Source organism: Halyomorpha halys, unplaced genomic scaffold (assembly GCF_000696795.3).
Source record: "Halyomorpha halys isolate HHAL.00 unplaced genomic scaffold, Hhal_1.1 Scaffold1388.1, whole genome shotgun sequence".
NCBI lineage: Eukaryota > Metazoa > Arthropoda > Insecta > Hemiptera > Pentatomidae > Halyomorpha > Halyomorpha halys.
Window position 1 is genome coordinate 281,639 of NW_027107006.1, and position 26,669 is coordinate 308,307.

At 30.0% G+C, this 26,669-nt stretch overlaps 2 protein-coding genes across 11 annotated transcripts in view; one reads left to right on the forward strand and one right to left on the reverse strand.

Moving 5' to 3' along the window:
• The window catches only part of FipoQ (F-box/LRR-repeat protein FipoQ), a 71,638-nt gene extending 58,827 nt beyond the window's left edge, over window positions 1–12,811 (forward strand). For 6 of the 8 annotated variants that reach the window (XM_067045357.1, XM_067045356.1, XM_014434527.3 and 3 more), the window contains 9 exons: window positions 6,944–7,143; window positions 8,154–8,310; window positions 8,394–8,511; window positions 8,585–8,745; window positions 9,709–9,814; window positions 9,937–10,103; window positions 10,888–11,090; window positions 11,373–11,576; window positions 12,406–12,811. In XM_067045357.1, the coding sequence (XP_066901458.1) occupies window positions 6,944–7,143; window positions 8,154–8,310; window positions 8,394–8,511; window positions 8,585–8,745; window positions 9,709–9,814; window positions 9,937–10,103; window positions 10,888–11,090; window positions 11,373–11,576; window positions 12,406–12,541 (1,452 nt within the window). In that variant the 3' untranslated portion in view covers window positions 12,542–12,811. Of the gene's footprint in view, window positions 1–258; window positions 667–6,514; window positions 6,599–6,943; window positions 7,144–8,153; window positions 8,311–8,393; window positions 8,512–8,584; window positions 8,746–9,708; window positions 9,815–9,936; window positions 10,104–10,887; window positions 11,091–11,372; window positions 11,577–12,405 lie in introns of those variants that run through there. The other 2 variants (XM_067045358.1, XM_014434529.3) reach the window with 2 other exon arrangements.
• Window positions 12,812–12,915: 104 nt separating this feature from the next.
• LOC106689529 (luciferin sulfotransferase) lies at window positions 12,916–26,117 on the reverse strand. Of its 3 annotated transcripts, none has more exons than XM_014434534.2 (8): window positions 26,025–26,117; window positions 19,935–20,155; window positions 16,400–16,496; window positions 15,568–15,721; window positions 15,319–15,439; window positions 14,812–14,906; window positions 14,561–14,731; window positions 12,916–14,038 (listed from the first exon to the last, which is right to left on the reverse strand). In XM_014434534.2, exons 2-8 carry the CDS (start codon window positions 20,128–20,130, stop codon window positions 13,910–13,912), a joined length of 963 nt encoding a protein of 320 aa, XP_014290020.1. In that variant the 5' UTR covers window positions 20,131–20,155; window positions 26,025–26,117; the 3' UTR covers window positions 12,916–13,909. The 3 variants fall into 3 exon arrangements, with proteins under 3 accessions (XP_014290020.1, XP_014290018.1, XP_014290017.1); XM_014434532.2 differs by having other exon boundaries at window positions 12,916–14,047; XM_014434531.2 differs by having other exon boundaries at window positions 12,916–14,056.
• Between the last annotated feature and the right edge of the window lie 552 nt (window positions 26,118–26,669).

A 26,669-nucleotide genomic window follows, 5' to 3' on the forward strand; every position in this document is an offset into this window, starting at 1 on the left:
ATTAAAATTCAAACCAATACAAAATTAATTTGAAAGTGGAATCTCATATGTTAACTGAACTACCTTTCTCATTAATATCGTTTTTCAAGTTTAAAAGATGAGCCTTTTGAAACAGTTTTGAAATGAAGCGCACAAAATTGATACAGAAATGATTCTAAATATTATTTATAGTTCTAATTATTATTTCTATCAAGAGAATCACTAATGTTATTAAGAGGAATGATTTCTTTGAACTCCATGTCTTTTTTTTTACGGATTTCTGAAAATTTTGGACAAACTTTTGATTGAAAACGAACTTTTCTGTTCAGAGTTCTTATAGACCCCTCAATAATTCTAAAAATTCTCTCCGATCAGGAAATTACTAATGTTAGTAGGAAAAAGTTCTAGACCTTCAAACTTTCACTTTTTAAGTATGTATAAAAATTTCAGACAATTTTTTTTTTCACATCCTCGATACTTAGGCAAGGATGTGAATTATTTTATGCTTACGTCCGTAATTTAACTTATGCATATCTGCTAGATTATTAGGATCTATTTCTGTTTGGTTTCTTGGCAGCGGGAGCACAAAATACTGTGTTGCTGGGAGTACTACGACAGCCGCCCTGCAAAGGTGTCCTGTAACATCTTCGAGATCCACAAGAGTTTGGACCCGTCATGTGCGACGATGTTGGTATCCCGGTTTTTTAAAAGGCAGGTGTCTCATAGTTCAACAGCTCTCATGATACGATGTGCCAAGAGTGCCGCGAGATTTATGATGTGCAGTGGGAGTTCAAGTTTCATGTTTACCTAGATATTGGATAACCCACAGTTACAATCATTTCTGAAGAATTGTTTAATGATAATAGAATGACATTTTTTGAAATGTTCGTTCGTCTACTATTTTCCAAATAAAAAAGGCCTCAAACTGATTTTTTAATTTATTTTCTTAAGGTAAGCTGAAATTAGCATTTAAACAATTATTGGAAGTTTTTAGCAAATTTTATTATCTGTAAGTAACTATTTTATCGAAAACAACTGACTTAGTGATAAAAAAAAAATTATAGCTCCAAATCATTCGAAAAACTTTGGGTTTAACAAACTGATATAAAATCCCATAACACCTTAACATAGAAGTAACGATAAACCCCTTCTATTGGCAGCAAATTGATAGTTTTGATTATATGCCAAAGATATTTTAGAATCTTTTTTAGACACAAAATTATAATTTTCCTTTCCAAGTTCATTGTTCTTCCTATCTCGAGCATGGTTTTTAAAATCGTATTCGCTTTCAATATGATTTTCGTTTTTACAATTGGAATCGCTGAACCGAATCAAACACATTAATCAGCTTGTGGAGAAAAATTTGATTTATAATAATATTCTCAATAACGAGTGCATCTCTAGACGCCTTCGGAATCATTAAGACAAAACTGCTCGATGTAATTAGTTGAAGAATAACGCAATTGGTTATGTAATTAAGAAAAGTAAAATCAGGGAATGTGCGTAAATGCAACATGTTGTTTTAAAACTCCTGATAAATTACATTTCGTGTTTATAATCATATATTTATCATTGATACATGAAAAGAAACAATTTATTCCTCTTTCTTCGTCATAATATTGACTGATCTCTGATTTAGGATTGGATGTATTTTTTAAGCACCGTATGATAATATGAACCGTTGTATAATTATTAAACTTGAAAGTGATTTTGGCCCAACCCAGAAATATGTACCGAGAGTCGTAAATATAACCTTTCTATCTTAAGCTTTTAAATTTCAAAATAAGCTTTTCACAGGCGCCAATTTAAATTTAAGCATCTTCCAATAAATCGGCTATTTATCAATCCAAACATTTAATGCATGCATGTAAATGTATTATTAACAGGATATTTTTCATAAATATTATATTTTAATATTGTCAACTTTATCGAGTCATAAAACCACATTCAATAAAAGAACAATGATTTATAAAATAAAAAACATTTTTAAATGTTAAAGAATCCTCTTATCTTTTTACCACACCTGAAAAGGTCTTTCAAAATTTACATACAATTTTCAAAATCTATAAATAGTGTAAGTATTTGACAAAATTATTTTGTATTTTATGTTAAAACTGTTGCAGACCAGTGACAGAAAACTTCCATGTATTGGCCTGTACGGAACCAGATATCCCTACATCCCAAATTAGACCATTGTTTTCAGAAATAGGCACAAATAGCTTACCTTTTTATTTTATACCAAATTTATAAAACAGAATAATTTTAAAAATTAGTTTATTCCACACTTAATACGTAAAATGCATTTCTGTCGATCGTAAAAATCTCGTTAATTAGTTGATTGATTGAATCAAGTAACTAATTAGGTATTTTTACTTGTTTTCCGCCTATAACTCCTAAACGTTTCATCCTAGCGAAACATTTATAGTATAACAAATTAAATTCGAATGATTACCATAACTTATTATTTGGGCAAATATAATCTAGTATACTGTTAACCAAAAATGGGATTTTTTTCAATTTTTGTAAAAACTGAGTGTAGGGGCTATAGTCTTTTTTTTACAAAAAAGGAGAAATAAGAGAGATGAAGAATAAACAAAACCTCACTATTATATTATCTTAAACACTTACATTAATGCTTACAGAATAATCTCAATATTAACAGAAAGAGTCCCTCACAACTCAGAAGTCAAATTACAACTAATATAACTTTCAGCGAACTAAGATAATTAATTATACGCACTCTCACTTTTATTAACACTGTTCTCGACAAACACCAAAAAACCTTCCCTCGCTCTCCTTCTCAGTGTTGCCCACGCAGTGTTGCCATCTCACACTGAGATACAATACTATATATGAGTCAAAGCGTAAACAGCAACGCATTTCTAGCGGTCCTAAAACAGCTTCTAAACAGCTAATTAGTTTGATCAAGAAATAAATTGCCAAATTTTAGGTCTTTCTTTTTTTTTATTCACTTACAAATCCTGAACGATAGATCCTAGTGAAAAATTTGTAAATTCAACACATTAAAGGGTTACGGAAAGTGATAACAATTTCATGAGGGAGAAATACAGTTTTCAGTTGGTTTTTAGTTTCGCAGAAGTAAGAAGTATCATAACTTTGAATTGAACAGGGAACCCGGTAAACTACATTGAAATGGTGAAGAAAGGAATGCGATCTTTACTCTCTAATTTAAAAGATCCAAAATTTACAACATAAATCCGTTAACCAAATAGTTGATGAAGTCTACATCTCTCTGACCTACCGACATATATTAAAGAACCTTAAATTCGATGTCGAACAATTACCATAAAGTAATAAGTTCTTCAAGTGGTATAATCAACCTCTTCTAGTTGAATATGAACTTCATTTGGCATAATCAACCTCTTTTGGTTGAATATGGACTTCTTCTGGTTTAATATGGACTTTATAATCAACCTCTTTTGGTTGAATATGGACTTCAAAATCAACCTCTTCTGGTTGAATATGGACTTCATACCACTTCAGGGTAGCTATTACGTTGTGGTACTCCTTTGACGCTGAATTTTCTGTTTTTTAATCTGTTGTATTGTAACTTTTTCAATAGGATCTAACTTTTAGCAGTTAGAGGTCAGAAACATGAAAAAAGACCAAATATGGTTCTTAATTACATTAAGAAATCTTAATATAGTACAAAATCTAACTAATTACTAAAATGTTCAATGCTACCAGAAATGCATTTCCATGTAAAGTGTGAGAGAAACCAATTTGTATTATGATTAGCAGCTTTATGTTAATGGGATGGGTTTTATGCGTCGAGCTATTGTACAATGATTTCAATAACGGCCATACATACTCTTTGTACTTATCTAAATCGGATGGTGAGGTGGGTTTAGTAATCAGTCGATATAAACAAAATTAGTTAATATATATCAAGATGAAAAGTAAAAACCAAGCTGTCTCAAGTTGAAGTTTTGATTTTAAATACTCATTTCTTACTAAGGCGTCATATGATTTATCCTAATTTTGGAATTATACATCAGGCAGCACGACCAGTTTGCTGGTGTTATCCTTTAGGTAACCAACCTATCTAAGCAGAACGGGTGGATCGAGTTTTCATTCCGTGGGCCCACCGAGTAATAAAATTCAACACTGCCCAGACGGGAAACGAACCGGCACCGTTGCAGACATGCGGTCGCTTAAGTGACTTATTTACTGCTTCAGCTACAACGGTCTCATGTATATACACTACTAACACAAAGATCAAAATGGACACAAAGTTCCTAAAACGAGGCTTTTTTTTTTTTTCAATCCCTTGAAAACTTCTGTTCTGCCTTGACCTTTGGCTAAGGTTTCCGAACTAAAGCCCGGTACCCAAATGGATCTCATGGGTTTCTGTCCTCAACAACTGAACTTTGTATTACAAGATCGGTCAACTAGCTTACCTTATTTCCAGAATAAATACATTTTTCTTTTTTATTAACTTCCAGTTGAGTATTTTCATTCCCACTTAAACTAAGATCTTCTAGAAAAACGCGCAACTTGGACCAATTTCCACCGTTTTTACTTTTCGTTACTATATATGGAATATATACAGTAAGGGAAACCATTCTGATCGTGCTAAATTTTGAATCCGAGTTTTGAAAGAAATAAAGGTTCTGTGGTTCACTGTGTCCAAATAACCAAGCAACGGAAAATGGTCATTAATATTTAAATATTAGCAAAAATATTTAAGGTGGGTATAACCGAGAATGCGACAGCAACTTAAAAATTGACAAAATCTGATAAAATTGACTGACCAAAAGTACCACTTTGAATGGTCGATTTTTCATATTCTTTCAATTTTGAGAACCTCCTTCAAAAAGCAAATTCTAGTAAAACAATAACCAAAGAGGTTATCATGCTCAAAAGTATTTGAATAATCTCCATAGTAGTGGAGAAACCTAGAGAAAATTTTAGATTTTTCCTCCAGAATGAATTATAGCAACCTATTTAGTAGGCTTGAAAGATATTTGACCTATGAAAGTTTAAACAGAAAAGATGACAGGAGTTGGGCAAAAAATTTTTTTTGATTCTTTTATTTTTTTTTAAATTAGAAGGGTCAAATAAAAATAATCACCTATGATATAGTTTTTCTAAATTACAAAACTCAAAGATTCCCCTGCACCAGTTTTGATTCTGTCGGATCGTCCAGGATGGATTTATTTTAGTTTTTTGTATTTCTGCACTTGATTGTTTTTTTTCTAGGAAAAATTTTCATCTTCTAGGAACTTCTTTATGGCCCTTAAGTTGGATTTAAAGAAAAACTAATAATTGTAATAATTTTTTATTCCACCCTAAAACGTTTAAATTAAGTTAAAATGTTCTTGAAAAGTAGAATTTCTCATGTATTCTAAAATATTCTTGATCTGGAACTGCTCCAACCTGTCAAAATGTCATGAAATATATGAATACTTCTGTCATCACCTTCTTGAAAGAAACATTCCTTTGTTGTTTTGGAGTGAACAGAAGCCATGGAAACAGATTTTGATGACTTAGATATGATCCATATCTGTAAGATACTGCAAAGTAATAGGTAACTGAATGAAGTAGGAGGGATAATGTGGATACGAAAACCTTACATAGATAAGAGACTTATTTTTTGAGAAATCTCTTTTAATGCCATGCAATGTAATGTTGCTTTTAAAGAATTAACACAACTCTCTGATACTTAAGTTCCCAGTTCATTGGTAAATATTGCCCCACATTCAACCCAAGTGCAGGACATACTTGAATAAAATAAGAAAATCCTGAAGAAGATTTTGGAAAATAACAGAATTAGTGACACCTGGGTGTGAAGTACTGCAAAAAATTTGACAAGGATAAATAAAATTCTTGAATCATGAGGAAAGTTGTTGAGCCAAAGTAGAAAAAGAATAAATTATAGTATTCATTCTTGCCTTATTATCTTTTGAACATTTTATATTGCTACATTAAATGAAATCTAGCTTTTTATTTTATAATTTTATGCTCCTGATCCTATTAACTAGAAAAATTAAATCTACATGAATATATATATGTTTTATTTTTATTTATAACAAAGCACTTGTTTTATCTGAAAAAAAATTCCTTTTTTCGTGATACTCATATCCATTTATTGATAGAATTCTGGTTTAGCTGTCATTGGATATTTTTCCTAAACTTAACAAGAAATAAGCTCAAGACAGGAATTGATCCTTTCATACCATTATCACTTAGTGAAATATGATTTCGAGAATAAGTTATTCATCATTGCTTAGAAGAATCTTCTATTATCTAATCAGATTATAAATAAAGTTTGTGAATATAAACATTTCATTGGTTACAGTCTGAATCACCATGTTCAGGCTATTTTAAATCACAATTATACACTAGCTACAAAAACAATATCAAATTTCAAACTTTAGTCAAGTTGCATTTAAAGGAATGAATAATAGTTTCGTGAGAACCATGAGGGTTGTTGAACTGAGCCAGTTGTCGAAAATGACTTAAATATTATTGAAACACTACTTTAAGTTGAGATGTCTCATGTTAAACGTAGGTATGGGGCCAGTTGGCCGTAGAGCGAAGTCAAGTGTATATTGATGATGGGTCTGGGATCAAGAGGAGTCCCTTCGCGAACACAGTGAGTATCCACGCACATTAATATTACAGTTTCTCATAACTTTAATTTTAACAAGAAACTGAAGTCAATTTAAATCATTGCTAAAGTTTCGTAAGTATGTTATAGTATTGTATTATGTTTATTAAAAAAAAAAAATTAATAAATATTTAATACACTTACTTAGATAAAGGTATTCCCAAAACTTGCTTTGGAACCAATTGCAATGAATGTATTTCTGTCATTTATGAATGTTTTCATTAATAATTCAAAGTAATGCTCTGTGAACTGACTAATCTGTGAATAATCTTTAACAAAATCTACTTTTCTTACCACATATTCTCTACCATATGTCATTATGGACTCTAGACAATCGAGAAGCTACCGGACAAGGTTCTACTGCACATCTTCTCTTACTTGACCCATAGGGAAATTTGCCGGATGGCCAGGGTTTGCAAAAAATGGAGAGTTATTGCTTATGACACTAGGCTCTGGAAGGCTGTCTCCCTTAGGCCTGAAGTTTCTGGTCTCCATGTCGGAAGTTTGGAGGCTCTCTTAGCCCTCATTAGGTGAGCGAAAACAATTTATATCATAATGGTCCTAATAAATATCTTCTATGAAGTGAAAATATGAGTTTATTTGATTTATTTATTTACTATAACAACAGGAAATAAATCCTTATGTAATAACAGAGAATACATTTAATGCAATAAATAACTTTAAAAGAGACAATGAAACTAAAACAAACTAATAAAAATTAACTTAATGTAAAACAAAATTGAACAAATGCATAAATTAAATAACAATTTAAAACATAAAAGCAAGTTAAAGCATAACTCTAATTTAATATGAGAAGATCTATCTTTTGTACATATGTCTATACCTCCTCTAGGAGGGTTCAATCATAAGTCAAACTGCACCTCTTGACGATTTCCTCATGTTGAATTTACTATTAACAGTAAATACTTCATTAAAAATAATTTAAAACATACATAAAAATAATTTAAAATATATATAAAAACTCAAGAAACAAATATAAAATATCAATATAAACATTTTAAAAACATAAAAAATTAATAACATTAGGAACATACACAATCAACTCTACAAAAAATTAATTTCACAGGTATTAAAAATCGACTTATAAGTCTTATTTTATTTAAAAGTATTTTATGAGTCAAAAAACATATCACAATCAATAGGATTTGTTTTCCTTTGAATTCTATTAATAGGAAATAAAATTTCTAGGCTCTTAATTTCAAAATTTAACAATTACTGATGGGATATGATTTTTGCTATGCGAATTTTCAAAATATTCAAAATTCAATTGTTTTAACAAATCAAAATAATTAACAAAGATATTTCAGAATGCAGAAATTTGATATAAATACCACTACACTAGTGATGAAAATTTAAGATTAGAGATCTCAATAAAATTATTGTTCTAAAATCCTAGATATAAATAAAATTATACTAATGAAATATCTTTATTCTGACGATTTGATTGTTGTTCTCTAAAAATATAACTAATAATTATTATATATATTAAAAAAATGTTTAATTTTCCTGTTTTGTTCAGTATCCGGTTCGGGCCAACCTTAAGGTACATAGAACTGCCGATTGAACTGATCACTCATACTGTCCTTCATGAACTAGCCAATAAGTGTCCCAATCTCACTCACATGCTGTTGGACTTCTCAACTGCTATGCAACTTCATGATTTCTCTGAACTTCAGGTAATTTCTTTGTAAGCAATTCACACCAGACTATATTTAATGTACTAATTACTTCTTAATACAAGTTAATGATAAACTTTTAGACATTCCCAACTAAATTGAAATATATGTGTATATGCCTATCTGAAGTCATCTTCATGGAAGGTTTCATGAGGAAAATTTATAATTTTATTAATGGTTTGGAAATTCTACATCTTGTTGGTAAGGTACATAAAATCTTATAATCAGTATTAGTTCAAAGACAAATGAAAAATTAATTTTTCTTTGTAATTAGGTACTTATGAAAAAGTGGAAGAAGAAGAGGAAGAAATTTATGAAGTCATCAATGTTCATAAAATGAAATCTGCAACTCCAAATTTACGAGTTATTAATCTCTTTGGCATCAATTTCATAGATGACAGTCATATAGATGCTTTTAGTTCAAACTGTATACAGGTAATTTTACTGCTCTCAATATACACTATGTATATTCCATAATCAACTAAATGTTACCAATTTGTAAGCTTATAGAAACATTTTTGTATTCATGCCCTCTAAATATTCAAATTGTTTACAAGGTTAGGGTAGCCACCTGTCCTTTGTTTCTTGGAACACTCCCCTTCATTGGTCTAGCTACACATTCCCGTTCACTGCATCCACCTCTCCATAATGACAATCTCTGTGCTATATCTACAAATTACCTTAATATGTTTGTATAATAATGTGACAGTGGTGATTCACATTCATTAACAGTTTTTCCAGTCCATGTCTCATCATAAGTTTTCACAAATTTTCTTTTTTTTTTTATAATATACAAAATTGCTTTTAATGTACATATATACATTTTATATTTTCCTGTTAATCATTTTTTAATATTTTTACAAATTATTTTAAAACTTACTCTCTACCTCCTATTTCACATATTTTTCCTGTATGTGTTAAAAAGAGTAATAACTCTGTAAAAAAAAACTAAAAAAAACTTTGAAAACATATTAATCCTAATTTTCTAAATAATCTGTAGAATCATGTTTATCAATGCCTCAAAGTTTATTTGAATTTTAATAAAATTCTCATCTAACAGTTCAATTTGTACGATTTTTTTATTCAGAATAAAATTCTTTGTTGAACCATTTGATAAATGTAATGGTCATAAATATGGTCATACATCACAGCTAAAGTCATTCTTTTACAATCCTTTAAAGCTCCTGACCATCCTGGAATTTAGTTTATTTTTTTCTCATTACGTCTTACTAAGATATTCATATTGATATCTACATTAAGTGAGTTAAAAAGTAATTTTTAAATGATTCAACTTATCTATTTTTTTTTCATAAATAGGAGTTATTTATGGGTTTATTAAGACTAAATAGATAAGGATCAATTTTAATTTAAGTAACAAATATGAACAAATTTTTTCAGTTAGAATGCTTAGCTGTCAACTTCTGCAATAAAGTTACAGGCTCAACAATGAAGACCCTTTTCCAAAGAAGTCGTCGTCTCAGATGCCTTTTGATGAATCAAACTAGTCAGTGCCTCCTTTCTAAATTCTTTTATATTTATTTTACAACTAAAATAATCAGACGTTAAAATACTCTTTCTCATTTTTTACTGTAATGGTAATTGTTTTATTTTCTGTTAATACTTTAGGTCTTAAGAGTGAACATGTCATGGCAGTTGAATGGGAGAAGAGCTCTATACTAGAATTGGACGTGACCGCAACAGATCTTTCTACAGAATGCCTTATTGATATGCTTACCAGAATTCCTGGTTTAAGATTCCTAAGAGCTGGTCAAATTAATGGTTTCAACGATTCCGTTAGTATTTTGTTTTTTATCTTTAGTGAGTTTTATGATCCTTTTTGAATTTTATTCATAAAATAAAACTTTTTAAGACCATGAGTTAATGCTTTCTACTTTTACTTATAATACAGAGAGCCTTCAGCAAGTTTCAATGTGTCTATGGCCTTCTGAATCAATCTGTTAAAATTATTAATATATTTTTAGAAAGATTTTTTAATTATCTTCATTTCGCATTCATATTAACTGCATGATCCAGCCGATTGTTAGATTAAATTTGCAATAAGTGATATACTCTAAGATTGTACATGATGTTATCATTTTCTCACTTAACCCTCAGATCTATTGAGCTTCCTAGCAAAGGCAGAATCCATGTTTCACATTAAACTTAGGATGGGTTTCTGGTTTATATTTATTTTCTTCACGAATTAATTTGCTCCTGAGGAATTTTTTAAAAAAATTAAACATAATTTTATTGATATTTTAACATTGACATTAGATCTATACTGATTTATCCAAATCCCTAAATCCAATAAAATTCACAATCCCTTCTGGTATAAAATGATGTAATCTCCACAGTAAACATTGGTTTTGCATTTTCTACAATTGTAGAGTTATGATATAGCACATAAGTGATCTTTGATACTATAATAGCTATAGTTCATCTATAATCATACGATTTATATTTCTCATTAATTTTAAGGTAAAAAAATTTCAGTGTTTATTCATCCTCTTCATTTTAATAACTTACCAAATTAAAAAAAAAAAGTAATAACATTATAAAACTTTATTCATGGTGCAGGTACTCAAAGCATGGACAGAAAATGGTAATACAAGGAACCTGATAGCTCTCGATCTAGAGGCATCTGACAATTTGTCAGACGATGCGATAAAAAAGTTCCTCACCAGACACGGTCATCAATTGTTGGGGCTGTCACTATCTGGGATGCCTCACATTACTGATCAGCTGTGGATGGCAGCACTTCCTATTGTTACTAATGCCAAGTAAGTTTATTTAACAAGTTTTTAGACAATTTTAAAACAATTTATTACGAATTTTATGGACTCTCAATTAATAGGAAAATATGTATAGACATAACTATAATTTTCAAAATCACTAATTTTTATATTGTACACAGAGAGTCCAAAAAAGAGAGAATAAACTGCCTGATCTAACTAGTTGAGTTTTATTAATTTTTTAAGTAAAATTTTGTATTAATAAAGGAAGATATAATAAATATCCTGGCCTGTTACATCCTATCTTTTATTTTTATTGTTTTATAACAGAATCCTTATAATGGGCACTCGTGAACGGCTCGGTGTAAACATTCATGTTGATCAACTGATGGATGGTATTGCGAACAGTTGTCCTAAACTTGAGCGATTAGAACTCAGATGGGATCCAGAAAACCTCAGATTTTCTGATAAATCACAAAAAGCGATTGACATACTCCGAGTAAAATGTTTAAAAATGAAAAGTCTTGTTTTAAGGTAAGAAAAACATTTTTTATGATTGATTAGGCTATTACTCATACTGTGTTGAGAATTTCAGCAATATATTTCCCATGTTTTCAAAAAGTTTCATGTTTGCAATAATTTCTAAGGCCTAAAGGCTCCGTAGGTTCAGTTGGACATAAGTTCCATATTATCAAAAAATTCTTTAATTATTTCAAATTAGGTTCACTCAACATCATAAAGAAACTGAGAAAAAAAATATTGAGGTATAGTTTAGAAAATCGTAATTGGAAGATAACTAGTCTTCTCAACAAGACTGAAAGATTTATTTTATAAGGAAGTGTAATGGGAATGGAATAAGAAATATGGCTTTGTGGAATAAACATTTGATATCACTAGGAAAGAAGAAATTTGTAAAAATATTGAAGGTTTCTATTGAATAAATAAATATATTATAATGTATTTAAGATTCATATTGTTAGGTTAAATCCTTGAAGGAAATAGGAGTAAACAACATGAAATTTGGGTATTTGATATATTTTAGCAAAGACTGATTCCATGCTTTTTTGGCGTGAAAGAATCCCCATATGATTGTTGAAAAATTGAATTTACTAAGGGAATTTCAATATTTATGTAGTCTTTAGAATCAGCCTATTGAAATTATTCATATCTTAAAGTTCTTAATTGGTCGTTTTTGAATTTTAAAGAATATGTAATGAAATAGAATATACAAAATAAAAAATATATAAAACTACCTAAAATATTTTAATCTTATTTATTATTATCATTAATATTATTATCAAGCAATTTATTGCTGAGAGTGACTAAAAATATAATTAATGTGAAAACCAATTGTTTATTGCAGTGATGGCCGCTACTATGAAATTGTAAAAGCAAACTTTGAACGAGCTGACCGCACAACTGTAGTGAGGACAGCAACAAGCTGCAGGACTTCCATTTACTACCTTTTGTCTAATTACAAAGACCTCATTTTCAATTAAAAATAATTTATTTTTTATTTTTAAATGTTTTTATTTCTAAATGTGTTCAATCAAGAAATATAGGCAAAATGCAATCAATTTAGCACTTTATAATCGATTCAAACATCTTTGTTATGGATCTAAAAAGTATCTATATGCAAATTGCGGATTGCATGCAGCGCATTTATTCAGGGGGATTTTAATGATATAAATTATTTGCAAGTTTTATTTTTTGCTTGATGGAATGGTTTAAAAAGATAAAAATAAAAGTATTTATTTTATTTTTTTTAATTTGAATTTTATTTCTTATGAAATTAAATTTATATACAACACACCTTATTTTTATATATATTTGATAAATACACAATGATAAAGGTTTTAAAAATTAAAATAATGTTTACAAAGAACTTAAAATATTTTCAATTTAAATAAAATACAATGGTAATTAAAAAATAAAATTCTTATAATAAAATGAATGAATCTTAATTATAACCAGGAAACTATTAATTATTTATATTATTCCTTGGAACACTACAAAAACCAATTCCGTAAACCCACTATACCCCACTAGGCAGATAGTAATACAAATGGGTAACATGACCGTTGACAATAAAACCATTGTTGGTCTTAGAGAACATTAAATTTAAGTTAATATAAAAGAAATAAAATAATGTTATTTTGATTTATATTTTTATAAAATTTTTATGCCAGTATTAGTTCAGTTTTGACTAAAATTTACATTATTTATTATTTTTTTATTTGTTCTAGTTTAATTATGAAACTATTATCCTTACATTTTTAATGGAATATACATTTGTAATTTATAAAGTTCAAATTTACCTTATTTATATATCTAAATATACATATATTAGTTTTTTATATCTATAATCAAATAATTTCTTTTGTACATTCTCTATTTACTATAAATAATTTTATTTTCCTTATAATAGAGCTATAAACAAAATTATATACATAAATTAATATTATAGAAAATTTAATTATTAGAGTTTGATTGTAATTTCACCTTTTGAAAAGAATTGAAGAAAAGCAATAAAATATACAAAATTATATCTTTACCTTCTAAAGGGTTATAAAGCAGTGGACATAAATATATTAATTACACTAATAGAAATGGACAGTTTTGGATATCAATATGTACATGGGATGTTTGTATGGAAAACAATTATTACAAAGGCAGCAATAGTGATTCTGGCTTATAGTTATTAATATGATTTTGTAATGGCACAGTAACAATATCATACTAAAATTAAATCTTTATCTCGATATTGGCATTACTTAGCAACTCTGATAAATCTATTTTGATATTAATAAAATATGCTATATCACATTTTTAGAAGGCCCTGGAAGTAAGTTTGGATCATTTACTGGTCATTCTTCTGTATTAAAGCTGAGGCCAGTGCCTTTAAGATTGTCTCTGGTCCAATTGTCAAATTTATCAGCGAGCTCTGGGGACATGTAATTCTTCCAGTCACCAACTTTCCCTTTTCGTATGAAGGTCTGGTCACCCTGATCAGACTAGATATCAGACTTCATTTGTCACATTATAGTATCAATATATATATGATAGTCACAGGACTTAAGAATTATTTGACTTAATCCTCTTAAAAATACAAATCATAAAATGGCACAAACAGTAACGGAACATGAATAGACTATTTAATGTTCTTAAGTTTAAGAATTGGTTATATTTAAGAATTTTTTCTGATAAATATTGACAAATTGGTATGAGATACTGTGTCAGGTTAATATCCTATCCTAAAACTGTTTTTAAAAACAGAAAAAGATGACAAGAAAAAAATTTAAGTTGGTCTCCATCATATCATACAAACATTTTTTGGACTTTAAAAAATTAAAAAAAAAAGTATTTGTTAATAGTTGTACTATCAAATATTTCTTTCTAAAATTCTAAATAATTGATTTTTTTTTAACTTTTCTTCTCTTGTCTTATCATGTGGACCACTGCTATGTTTCACAAATTAATATATTCATTGTCATTTAAAATTAAAAGTAATTAAATACCTTCTGTATAAAACCTGGTCCATTTCGGGCCTGAAGGAAATCTTCCAGGTTTAGTGCACGGTTTTCTTTCATCTTCTGGAAACTCAAATGATCCAACAATTTACTGACATCATCCTCTGAAATATCCTTTCCCAGAAATTTAGCAACTTTTAAAATACATCCTCTATGATCCTGTAATACAATAAAAGTGTACCTTATTGCCATTCAATATTATAAAAAATAGAAAAAAAAATTAATAAAAATCAAATTACTTTTCTGACTTCTTCATACTTCAAAAACAGTACATTCTCATCATGGTGAAGATCCCAGAAACCAAGAACATGGCTCCAGTATGGCCCCACAGGTGCTTTATTCAAGAAATAAATTAAACTTTCATACCTCATAGTTTTAATATCAAAAGTTTATGGTAACAAAAGTAATAATGAAAACAGTTCCGTTATTTCTCATAATCACAAAATTCCATTTTTAAGAATTTTAAAAATGTTGAAATAGTAAACTAACATAACAAAAATAAAATGAATAAATGTACCAGATTTTTTTTAAAATTCAATTTTGATATATATTTTTTTAATGAAGTTTACAAGTACATGTTTAAAAATTGAACAACAAAAAAAAGAGGAAAAGAAAACATTCCTTCTGAAGAATTCTACATGATTATAAATAGTTGTAAAAAAGTCATAAGAGAAATTAATAATTCTTATAATATTTTAAGGAATTTTCACAATAGTATCTATTAGCTCAATCATAACATAAATTACCTTTTCCTTGCAAGAAAATTTCAGCAAAGTCTTCAAAACTACCATGGAAGTCATGAAGAAGTCTGCAATAGTGATAGTAAGAAACACACATGTCTTTTGGGTTTCGGCTTACATATATAATCTGTAATAAATTTCAAGCATGTTTACAATGAATTTGAAAGTTATATACTCGATTTAATGAATTATAAAAATTCTCAAACAAAAAAAGCTTTAAACTTCCTTGACAAGAACAAATATAATTTATTATACCTTTGGTCGAACAGTAAAGATCTGTTTTGGAAGAAGTGTTACAGGCAAATGTGTTTTGATGAACCTTGGCGATTTCATACTCTCTGCCAAGTCTACAGAGTTACCCAAACTGTCCTTCCAAGAACCCTTATCGTTACCCATTAATGCTGTCAGCCTGAAAATAGTATTATTTAACTACAATGACATTTCCCGAAACAAATAAGACATATATTATTCATAGCCTAACTGATTTCTTCCTGTTACCATTATAAAAAGTATTGACATATTCTCATGTATAATTTATATCCATAGCATAGGGAAAGGGCAAAAAAATAAATTAATTTTGGTTCGTAGCACACAAATTGTTGAAAATGGCAGGTATATGAAAGGGCTTGTATAAGCCAATTCATGAAAGCTCAACACATTGGATATTGTTGGGAAAATCTTTGAAGAAACAGGTACTAAATATATTTAGTTACATGAAATAGTATTTGATAATTTTATGTAAATATTTTCTGGAAGTAAAATTACAGAAGTTCTATATAGTCTATACCTAGCTCCAAGCAGCAATGTAAAAAGTAGAATTATGAAAATGATTATTTCTAAATTTTGCAAAGAAAAATAAAAAATCAATTACATTAATAATATTAACCAATATGGCTCAGAAAAACTAAAATAAAATTTTAATGGTATCTGTACATGACTCAAGAAAAAGCCCCATTTGTCCATCTTTATAATTATTTTTGTATATGTGATCATTAGTAAAAAGCTAATTTATAAAATAATTTTTTTTTTGTTGTTTTTAAAATTAAAAATATTAATAAATGTAGGCTAATGAAACCGCTCTACTCACTCTAAAAGAGGATTTCGAAACTGGCCATATTGCTTTGCTGTTTCAAAATCTAGATCATTTCCAATACACCACACCATTTCTTGAACCCATGTGCTTCCTGAAATTATTCATATAATTAATTTCCAAAGGTTACCAAAATCACAAATATTTTCCCAGATATTATATTTTATTGAAGTTGCTTAATATTTTTGTATAACTACTCAGTTAATACCTTTCAGTCAATACCTAATCAATACTAAGTCAAATAGCTTATCATTATGCTTTTGGTTAATTTATAAACCTCTGTAAATATTTAATTTTATTTCTTTAAAATATAAAAGAAACAAAAATTTCTTTAAAAAAACGTTTATACAAAGATATAATTAAAAGTTTTGTAATTTAAATTTAAGATGTGATTTAATTTATCTGCATTTATTTTATCTGTTCTGTTGTTGCCTGAATTAGCAAAACAGAGGATATTTAATTGCTTACAAATATTTTAGGGACTTGAGACTTTGTATTTTGAATATTCTAAATATATTTTAAGAATTAATATTTGACTCTTTTTCATTTTTTTTTCTTCTTGAGTGTCTATTGTAGATGGAAAATTACCCATTATATTGAGCAGTTACATTAGTTCATGCCTTTTTACAATAACTAACATTTCATGCTTTGTTTTTATGCATAGTTGATTCAAGTAACATATTTAATATTTACAAGTCCTTATTTTTAAACAGCAAAGATTTTTTATAAAGAAAGAGATTTCATGGCAAGGGTTGAGTTTTTGTTGTTTCACCAAATACAACACTGATAAAGCATTTATTTCAAATAACAACTTAATTAAATTATTAGAAGTGTTTTTATAAAAATTAAATTAAATATTTATAGGTGATCATTTTTAAAAACTATACTTGGATTGATTTTTTTTTTAACAACTACCACTATGGTGATTCACCAGTAAGGTTTTTGAGAAAATTTCAATATTTTGATCGGTAATTTTAATTCTATGTATCGTAATATCGGAATAAAAATCTGATTATCACATAGCTATATTTTTTCCAAAACATTCAACAATAACCGAGAAATTTAGGTTTAATAATTATTTCCTCACAGGTATACTTTGTACTCATGCAGGAAATGAAAAACAAATAACGTAGAATCGATAATTTTCACACGAATTTTACATTTTAGGCATTCAAGAACAAATTTGGTTCCGTATCTGTTGGTTTGTCAATAGCCTAATTTGTGTTCGGGGACAAACGTAAATCCGAGTGTGAAGAAATTTTCATGGATTGTGCGCGTTGGTCCCATATGAATTTTATCAGATTCTATCTACAGGCGCCTCCACACGTTTGCCAAACAGTAACAAATTCGCGCGTGCGTAAGGGGCTGCATGAATCATTTGGATTGGCTGGTACAAGTTGACCTAAATTTGCAACCAACACGTTGAGTGTCGGTTTTTAGGCATAAATCAAAAGGCGCTGTGTGTGTTTGTTTTCAGTTCACATTGTATTAGAACTGCTTGATATTCCTGATAAGGAATATTTGTGCTATCCATTTTTTAATTAATTAAAGAATTGTTCTAACCTTTGATTTAAATATTAACTCTTGTTTAGGAATGAATATTTTAAAATCATATTGATTTATTTTAAATACATTATTCCAAATCTTGTTAATTAGCTTTAGTAGTCTATTTTTAATTTAACAGAGCACAAATATATATATTATTATTATATAGAATAATATAAAAAGGAACAAAATGAAGACAGGCTAAACGAAACGTAAGTATCAGCAAAGAAGGTTGTGTATGATCGGTATAAATAGTACTACATAACCTGTAAATTCAACTTTCTTTCTCGAATTTTTATCAGAAACATGTTAATTTTATTACCTAGACAAATAATGTCATTATTAGTTTATATTTGTGCTAAGTTAAATAAAAAATAAACTGCTATAGTTAATAAACAAGATTTGAAACAATGCATTTACATCGAATCGATAGAATTGTAAATTATTCCATCTTAAGACTCCACTAGAATTAATAATTAAATTCGAAAGTCAGGGGAATTCTTTAATTAATTAAACCAGAGTACAAACATACATATATTGTTAGTTCTAAAACAATGCTAACTGAACAAAAACCGAAACTCAACGTGTCACCCACAAATTCAGGCCAACTTGTACCAGCCAAGCCAAATAACCTAACCACAAGCTTGTGCATGCGTGAATTTCCCACTGTATGGCAAACGTGTAGGGGAACTTTCACACTTCAACTCAACTTAAACTCTCCTTCCCCTCCTTTCAAAGATTAAAAATATCAAGGCTCAAATAATCGATATTTTTCATTGATATATCGAATAGTCACCAATGAACCAATCATTTTAAATATGTTTCTGAACTATTGGGACTTTCTTGGAGATTTTGAACGAGTAGAAGACGAACGTTGTGACCTTAGTTACATAACGATAGTGAAAGTTACCGTGAGAGTCTTAGTCAAGGTCCGACTTTCTTCAGGCGACCTTCCTGCTTTCTTACGTCGGCCAGATCAGGATACATTGGGAGAAATTCTTTCACAGGGCTCCGATTAGAAAGTGAATCAGGCCGAAATGTTCTTTCTCTAACAAATGTTTTATCGATCATGTTCAAACCTACACATAAAGTATTAATTGCACATTTCGAGTGTAGATGGAACATTAAAAGTTCAAAACTTGTCTGTACGCCTTAGTTATAAGAATCTGATGAGGTACATAAATTTAAGAAATAGAATTGTTTCTCATCATTAAACAAAAGAAAAAACCCATAAAACATTTGCAATCCCTTTTAGTCATATTCGATTGCTTTTTAAGAGTTTATTTACTTTTTAAGCTATTGGTTCATAGGTAAGGTACTGGACGTCAAAATTAACTTATCAATATAAAATAGGCAACATGATGTCCTTAAATAGACACACAACAAAATCAAAACCCATGTATGAATGTATGAAGATAATATCACGTTTCCTAGTGAAATACATATGTACAAAACATTCATTCTGAGGTAGTAGATATAAGACACTTGACACTCACTAGAAAACATTTTCATTATTTAAAAATTCTATGAAGATTAACTTAATAGAAGCTCAAAAATAAAAACAAAAATATGAGGTATTAAGAGTAACCTTATGACTAACTGGCAAACATAGCTAAATAATGCCATATTTTACCCAAAGAAATATTGGAGGAAAAGCAAAAATGTCAATATTGAATATTTTGTAAGTGGTTATATCTTTGCAAATAATTACAAAAAGATGGAAAGCCCTGAGCTAAATTTATTTCCAATGATGGCCACCTTTACAACATAAAAGTTATAATTATATGACTAGACTATTTTTTAATTTCCTTGAAATTTCATATTTTAGGCAGTTTCTAAATAATTCCTACAAGCTTTGACGTAGAAAAGGTTTTATAGAACAGAATGGAAGCTTTTCAATGAATCTGAAAAATATTTTAACGTTTAATAACCAAATCCAGCAACATCCTGCGATATGTTATGTCCACTTCCAAGGATTATTCCTTACCTGTCCTGGGGTAGGAAATGACCCAGACGTCATCGGGCCGAACCTCTAAGTCCTTTATCCTCTGGCCCAGTTCCATGTATTTCGGTGGCAAGAGGACCTTGCCAGGGTTCACCTCTATCAGGCAACCAGGAACCCCGAAGAGGGAATCCAATCGTTCGGCCAGCGCTCCTTCTAATCGCTCGTAGCGAACTGACATTTTGGTTAGTTCTTTTTATCAGGGCCTGAAAAAAAACAAAAAACATTCTTGATATGAATAATGTTGGACACTTTGTATAATATATCTATTTCATATATATCTTTTTTATATTCATATTACGTTCACAATTATCGAATACACAATTGACAATTAGCAGATTGCCTGTCGGTAGCATTACAAATGCAAGAGGCAACGTCTAGCTTGATTTACTTTATTATGTTTGCAAGATATTTTTTTCTTTGCACTGAGCACCATTTGGTAATTTTAAGATATACTTGGACGTCCTCCATTCCTCCTTCTAATTGAGCGGTTAACCAAATATACTCCATAGTTTTTATAAGTTCCCTAACTATCATGTAGAAAATGTTTCTTGTCAATATTCTCCTTGAACGGTCACACATCAAATCCTCTTAGATCCTGTCATTCTTTTACCACCCCTTTTTATTTTTCATCAATCCTTTGGAATTTTATTTCTGAGGCTGTGGGGGATCCGAATAAGGATTCTATCCGTATGGATCCAATCATTGGAAACTTGTCCAGGATTCCGAAGCTCAAAGGTCATTTTTTCCCCTTGATATATTTATATATCTACTATAAAATATTATAGAAATTTTTTTTGAACAAACAAACTTATGGAAATTTTAGGTAACCTATTGACCTTTCCCTAATGAGACAAAAGGGCTCCGCCAAGATTTTTTCCGGACTAAATGGCTCTCACACCCGAAAAACAATAATTTACGTCCCATTAAGGAACATCCGTTTATCCATCCTTGATTTCTGGTGGTGTGAAGCAGTCAACTGGAGATTGAACCTCCTTGTAGGTATAAATACTATTTTGGCCTTCGAATCCAAGTTGTCAGTGAGAAAAGGATAAGGCTTGGGGTACATGGTTATATATATAATGGCTGTCTGCAGTTCCTAATACTTCATTAAACATTACACTGGTAAATGTATTTACCACCAATAAATAAATGTTGATACCATATGAAGAACTAACTTTGAAGTGTGAAAAATGTGGTATTCCTTCAAAGACTTCTTTGGCCTGCTTTGCAAACTCAATCGGTCTGAATTGTTTCCATAGTGTTCCCATAGCATAGGTTATTGCCACATATATTTTGTTTAAACCGGCCAGGTAAAATATTTTCTGTTTATTGCGAAAATTCTTAATTAGGGATTGGCCTCTAAACTAAACGAAATGGTGCAAATTGGACCTTCTTAACAAGATAGAATTGAAGATATAAAATAAAACATTAAAGAAAATTTTCTTCATTTTAAACCAAATATACCTGTAGCAGGATCTGATTAACCATTTGATGATAACTGAGCAGGACATGGAATAAATGAGTAGTTGTAGTTGTAGTATGGACGTTTCTAATATTCTTCGGTTTCTTTCATGAAATGTTTGAGTTCTTGATTGATAACAAACATAGCTTATACTGTAAGCCCATATTTTCCTAGCATTAGCTATATATTCCAACTCTCCTGTCAGAACTGACTAGGAAGTGTAGAATTTCAAATTATTTTTTGCTTGTACTTGGCTATCTTTATCAATTTTGTATTTCAATAAATGCATCTGCCTTGTTTTTCCGATACATTGTTGTAAACTGAGTAACTTGCCTGTAGAATGCTGGAACCATTTTTGTTTTTCGATTGATCCTGCAGAGTACAGATGATCTAGACGCAGCGACACCATTGACTCCTGACACCTTCGACAAGACACCGTTAGAGCCTCATTCCCTGCCACCCTATTATGTGAGCTCTTTACTGTTTATATTGTTCTCTGCCTAGCCTCCATCGATTCCTCCTGGTATCAGATATCGTCTGATTTGTTGCTAGTCATGGTTGTAGCAACACGCATTCTTCTATTGGAGTTCGAAAACAATTCTCTGCATACCAACATCAACTTGTTATTAACATCATAGTTGAACTTTTTTTTTGGTCCTTGAAATGTCAGTAATATATATATATATATACATATATATAGTATCTTGAGAATATATCTATAGTATGATGGCTTTCTTAAAAAAAAATTGAAATATTCAAGTAATGATTACGATTAGTACGAAACATATCGGTATTTTTAGGTCTGTAGAATGGATGGAAGGCACCAAAACTTCAAATATTTTTTTTTTAAATTAACAATTTTAATTTTGGAATTTTGTAGATACGTCAATTTAACTAAGAATATTGGTGAGTATATTTGACATGATACAACCGGTTATCCTCGCAGGAGTCTAGATTTTTATCTCTATCTATATCTCACATTTTACACCAAAATAAATATAATAAATTTAGCATCAGTTAATAACACCCTTAAAATGTACTTCATAAAATATTTATATAGTAACTTTGCTCAAATTTTTGTTCTTGACGTTAGCTGGTTTTGCTCCCCTATAATATACAGGTCTTAGCTCTGTCTGTTGGTGCCCTACCCTAAAAGAATACTTATCGAAGTAAATAAACAAAGTGATAAATTAAAGATTAATTAATAAAGATTAGTCAAAATTCTACTCTAAACATTGTAGTAGTTCTTTATTACATATTTTTTTCGATTTAAATTTAAAAAAAAATTTCCAAGTAAACCACAATGGTTCCTATTCACCCCTCTATTCTCAGTCCGCTGGTGTTCCTCAAGGTAGTATCCTTGGTCCCATCCTCGACACCGTTTATACAGCTGACATTCCAACCAATCCTAACACTATCCTCACCACGTATGCCGATGACACATGTGTGCTCGCTGTTAATAATAACCCATTAATTGTATCCCAAAATCTCCAATCCCATATCACAGTCCTCGAATTGGGGTCGTAATTGGAGGATTAAGATAAATTCCATCAAATCACCTTTACCCTTCGTCGTAAACCTACCGACTGCCCTACAGTTTCATTTAATGATACTCTTACCCCTGTCGAACAGATCCGCTACCTTGGACTACATTTAGACAAACGATTAACCTGGAATCCTCACACCAGACTGAAAAGATAAGAAACTGCACATCGATTTCGACTATAACAGTACTAGACAAACGGTCTAAACTTCCAACACATTACAAAATACTATACGAGAGTAAGTCAATATTTATCTGGAATATAGTTATATTTTTGTTTATATTGGGCACAAAACGGAGGGGACGTAGATAGGGTGCTTAGAGAAAGTTGAGTAGTAATTTTCAACTAATTACAATTATTTAGGGCTATTTATAATGAGTACTTTCTCGCTGAATGGATACAATAAATATAATATGGTAAAGAAATGAAAATACACAAAACTGAATAGAAGTATGAACGTGTGTAAACGTTTTACTTGGATTTGATTTTTGGATCTAAGCCTACCTAAGACCGACTCTGAATGTCGGAGTAGTTGAGTTTTATCTTAGAAAAAATAAAGTACCATATAAGCTATTATGTAAAAGTGTGTGTCTCCTAACAATAAGCCCTATTTCATTAGTAAACTACTTCAACTTACAAGAGTAAGTAGATATTTATACGCAATTTAGTTATATAATTTTGTTAATCTTGGTAGCACTGTTGTTTTGCGTTAATGCTGCATGCTTTGTTTATTTGTTGTTATGTTTATACAAGTTTCAAGCTGCTAGGTTTCGGTATCGCCGTCTATTTACCTCGGACGAAGCAATGAAAGAAGCGGTGCATTCCTGGCTCCCAGCTCAGAGGAAAACCTTCTTTTATGAGGGCATCGTGAAGCTTGTAAAACGATGGACCAAGTGCGTTGAAAAGCAAGAGGGACTATAAAAATACTTCCGGAAAATACATCCAAGTTTCCTATTTGTTTACAATAAAATTTTATAACTATATTGCGAATAATAATTGACATATCCTCGTATAAACGCGAATGGCACTTCCAGTATTGTTTCCTAAGCTTTTCTAAATGATTTTTAGAACGAATTTTTCTTTTCTTTTTTTTAATCTCATCAAGGGAATAGAAAATAATTGTAATATTTTTTCCGCTATTTTCTTTAAACATTTAATTATGATTTATATAATCACATAATGCTTGCTTGAATGAATGCAATAAGTATCTGCATTCAGAGTCTTGAATTTTAAGTGGCCACTCAGGAATAAGTTTAATAACGTTAACAAAGGATTTTATGGCTGATAAAATTTAATATACACTTTAATTTCGGTGTTTTACATCAATTCATAGATTCTTTTTTTAATAATAAAGAAATATGAGTAAGGTCGTTTGTTATTATTATTTCTTTTCCACTTTACTTATCCGCTCACCTACCTCTCTTATCTGTTATCGTACCTTACTTATGCCATATTTACTTCATCAATCTTTCTTTCAATTTTTACCATATTTATTACTACTTCTAATAAGTATTGGTTTATTATTCATTACTCTTATTCACAATTCCATCACTCATTACTGTAGCTATTATTAATTAGTTTTCTATTCATCTATATTTATAATTTCTTAACTTAGTTTGTTTCTTTCCTTGTTTACATAAATTTTACTCCTTTTCTGTTTATATTCTAATTGTTTTATCACATCTTACAACGTTTGTATCTTGTTCTCATTTAGCCAGTAGAAGTGAGGCGAAACGAAAGTTATCAATAAATAATGTTTCTACAATTTTCTACCTTTATTGATCTCCACCCAAACTATCTTCCTACAATAAGATTAGTATTGTAATATTCATAATTTTTGTTGAGTATAATGCTTAAAAATGATATTTAGCAGATTAAGAAAGTTGGATGCATTTGACGTTGAAGAAATCGAGGTAAGGAGGAAATTGGTGACACAGGCTAAAGAAATCTGTTTCAAATGAAAAGATGCCCTCGATCTTAACTACAGATTAACTTAATTAACGTCACAGCATGGTAGTAGCTCATTTTCCTGGTCTAAGACACAGAGACGTCTTCAGGGGAGGAGTAGGGGAGGGGGTTCATACTCCCCCCCCTCCTCCCTCAATAATTTCAAAAACCGAAAAATTGGGAAATCAGAAAAACTACTTCAGACTTTTGAGGAACATTCCATTCAAAGAGGTACTAAAATTTGAAACCGATGTCAATACACATGAAATAAAGGTGATAAAATTTTATAAATATAATGTCGTGTTTTACAACATTTATAACAGGTAAAACGTTCAGATTTGAAACAGTTGGAAAGATCAACTTCATTATGTAATTGAGAAAATTAAAATAATTTATTGTAGGAAGAAAGGTGCTGAAAAAATAATTTATTAGTAACCTTTTTGTCCCACACACCAGAAATAAAATTATTTAATGGGAAGATGGTTCTAGAATTTATTACTTAAGGTCAACTAATAATCATAAACAATTAAAATTTAAATATTTTATGATTAGATTCCTTAGTTGAGAAATCTAGTGAAAATTGTCTTTCTCGATTATTTTTTGTAGCATTTTCCCTGCTTAGAAATATTTTGTATACTGATACTAATGAACCTTTTAAGTAGTCAAGTCAAATGTTTTATGTGCAAGAACCTAATGAAAAGTGAATTGAACATCTTTTATGAATATACTTAGTAAATTACACTTCATTTTATTATATGATTAAAAATAACTTTAAAAAATGGGTGCATGACAGCTTCAACAATACACATTTATCAAATTCAAAAAATAAATATAGGATCTGATGAAAAAAAAAAAAAAAAACTCAATTGAAACGTTTCATGCTAAAAGATATTTTGCCACTTCTCGGAAAAAATTACATTCCCGTTTTTGATTAGAGAAATTAATAATCAATATATTTTCTTATGATTTTAATCAGAAATTTAAACTTGAAAAAAAATACAGGTTTATTATTGAAATACACTTCTTTACACTTGTCCAAACTTAGACTAAACAAGACAAAACTTCTTTGAGCATGATACGCGTTCCATACATGGAATGTAGTTGGATAAAATGCATTACCTTAATAACAAGATGGCAGACACAATGTCACTAAACACGACTATAACTGAGCAAAGACAATGCCTCCATTATCGGTACCGTACTGACTGAGGATGTGGCGGTTCTGGGCGGCAGGGCTGCCACCACATTATATATCAACTTTCTCTCCTCGCCAGAAAGCAGGACCACCACTTTCTTTCTATCTTGGGGGGGGGGGGGAGGAGAAGGGGGCATAATGTTTGGGTCCTCCTCAATTCGAGGTGAGCCGGAAGAAACTCGCGCCTGAGGGAAAACAGGCGTTCATGCGGGACCGGACCAAAGGAACCTCGTTAAGTGAGCAGCTAGAGCGAAAAAAATATACAGGATGGAAACTGAAATTAATGTTTTAGAAAAATCGATCTGAAAGGTTAAATATGAGTTTGAAAAAGCAAACTGTAACGGATAAAATAAGTATCCAAACTATATTTTCGGACAAACATATTATATATACAACATATATTTTCATACTAAAAAGCTCGTTGAAAAAAAAACTGTGGTTTTTATTACTTAAACATTTCTACAAGGTGGCACCGTGGTAAGGCGTGATGCTAATAACTCCAAGCACCCGGGTTCTGGGCAGAAAATTGTTTTCTGTTTCACTGTAACCGTGAGTCAACCCTGTGGGTT

Bases quoted from the DNA above. Each gene is read 5' to 3' on its own strand.
- LOC106689529 (XM_014434531.2), bottom strand. From the start codon at position 20,130: ATGTCAGTTCGCTACGAGCGATTAGAAGGAGCGCTGGCCGAACGATTG. The intron at 15,722-16,399 runs GTGAGTAGAGCG...TACTATTTTCAG, and splicing joins TTTCGAAATCCTCTTTTAGA to GCTGACAGCATTAATGGGTA. The intron at 14,057-14,560 runs GTATTTAATTAC...TCTGATATCTAG, and splicing joins GACCAGGTTTTATACAGAAG to TCTGATCAGGGTGACCAGAC.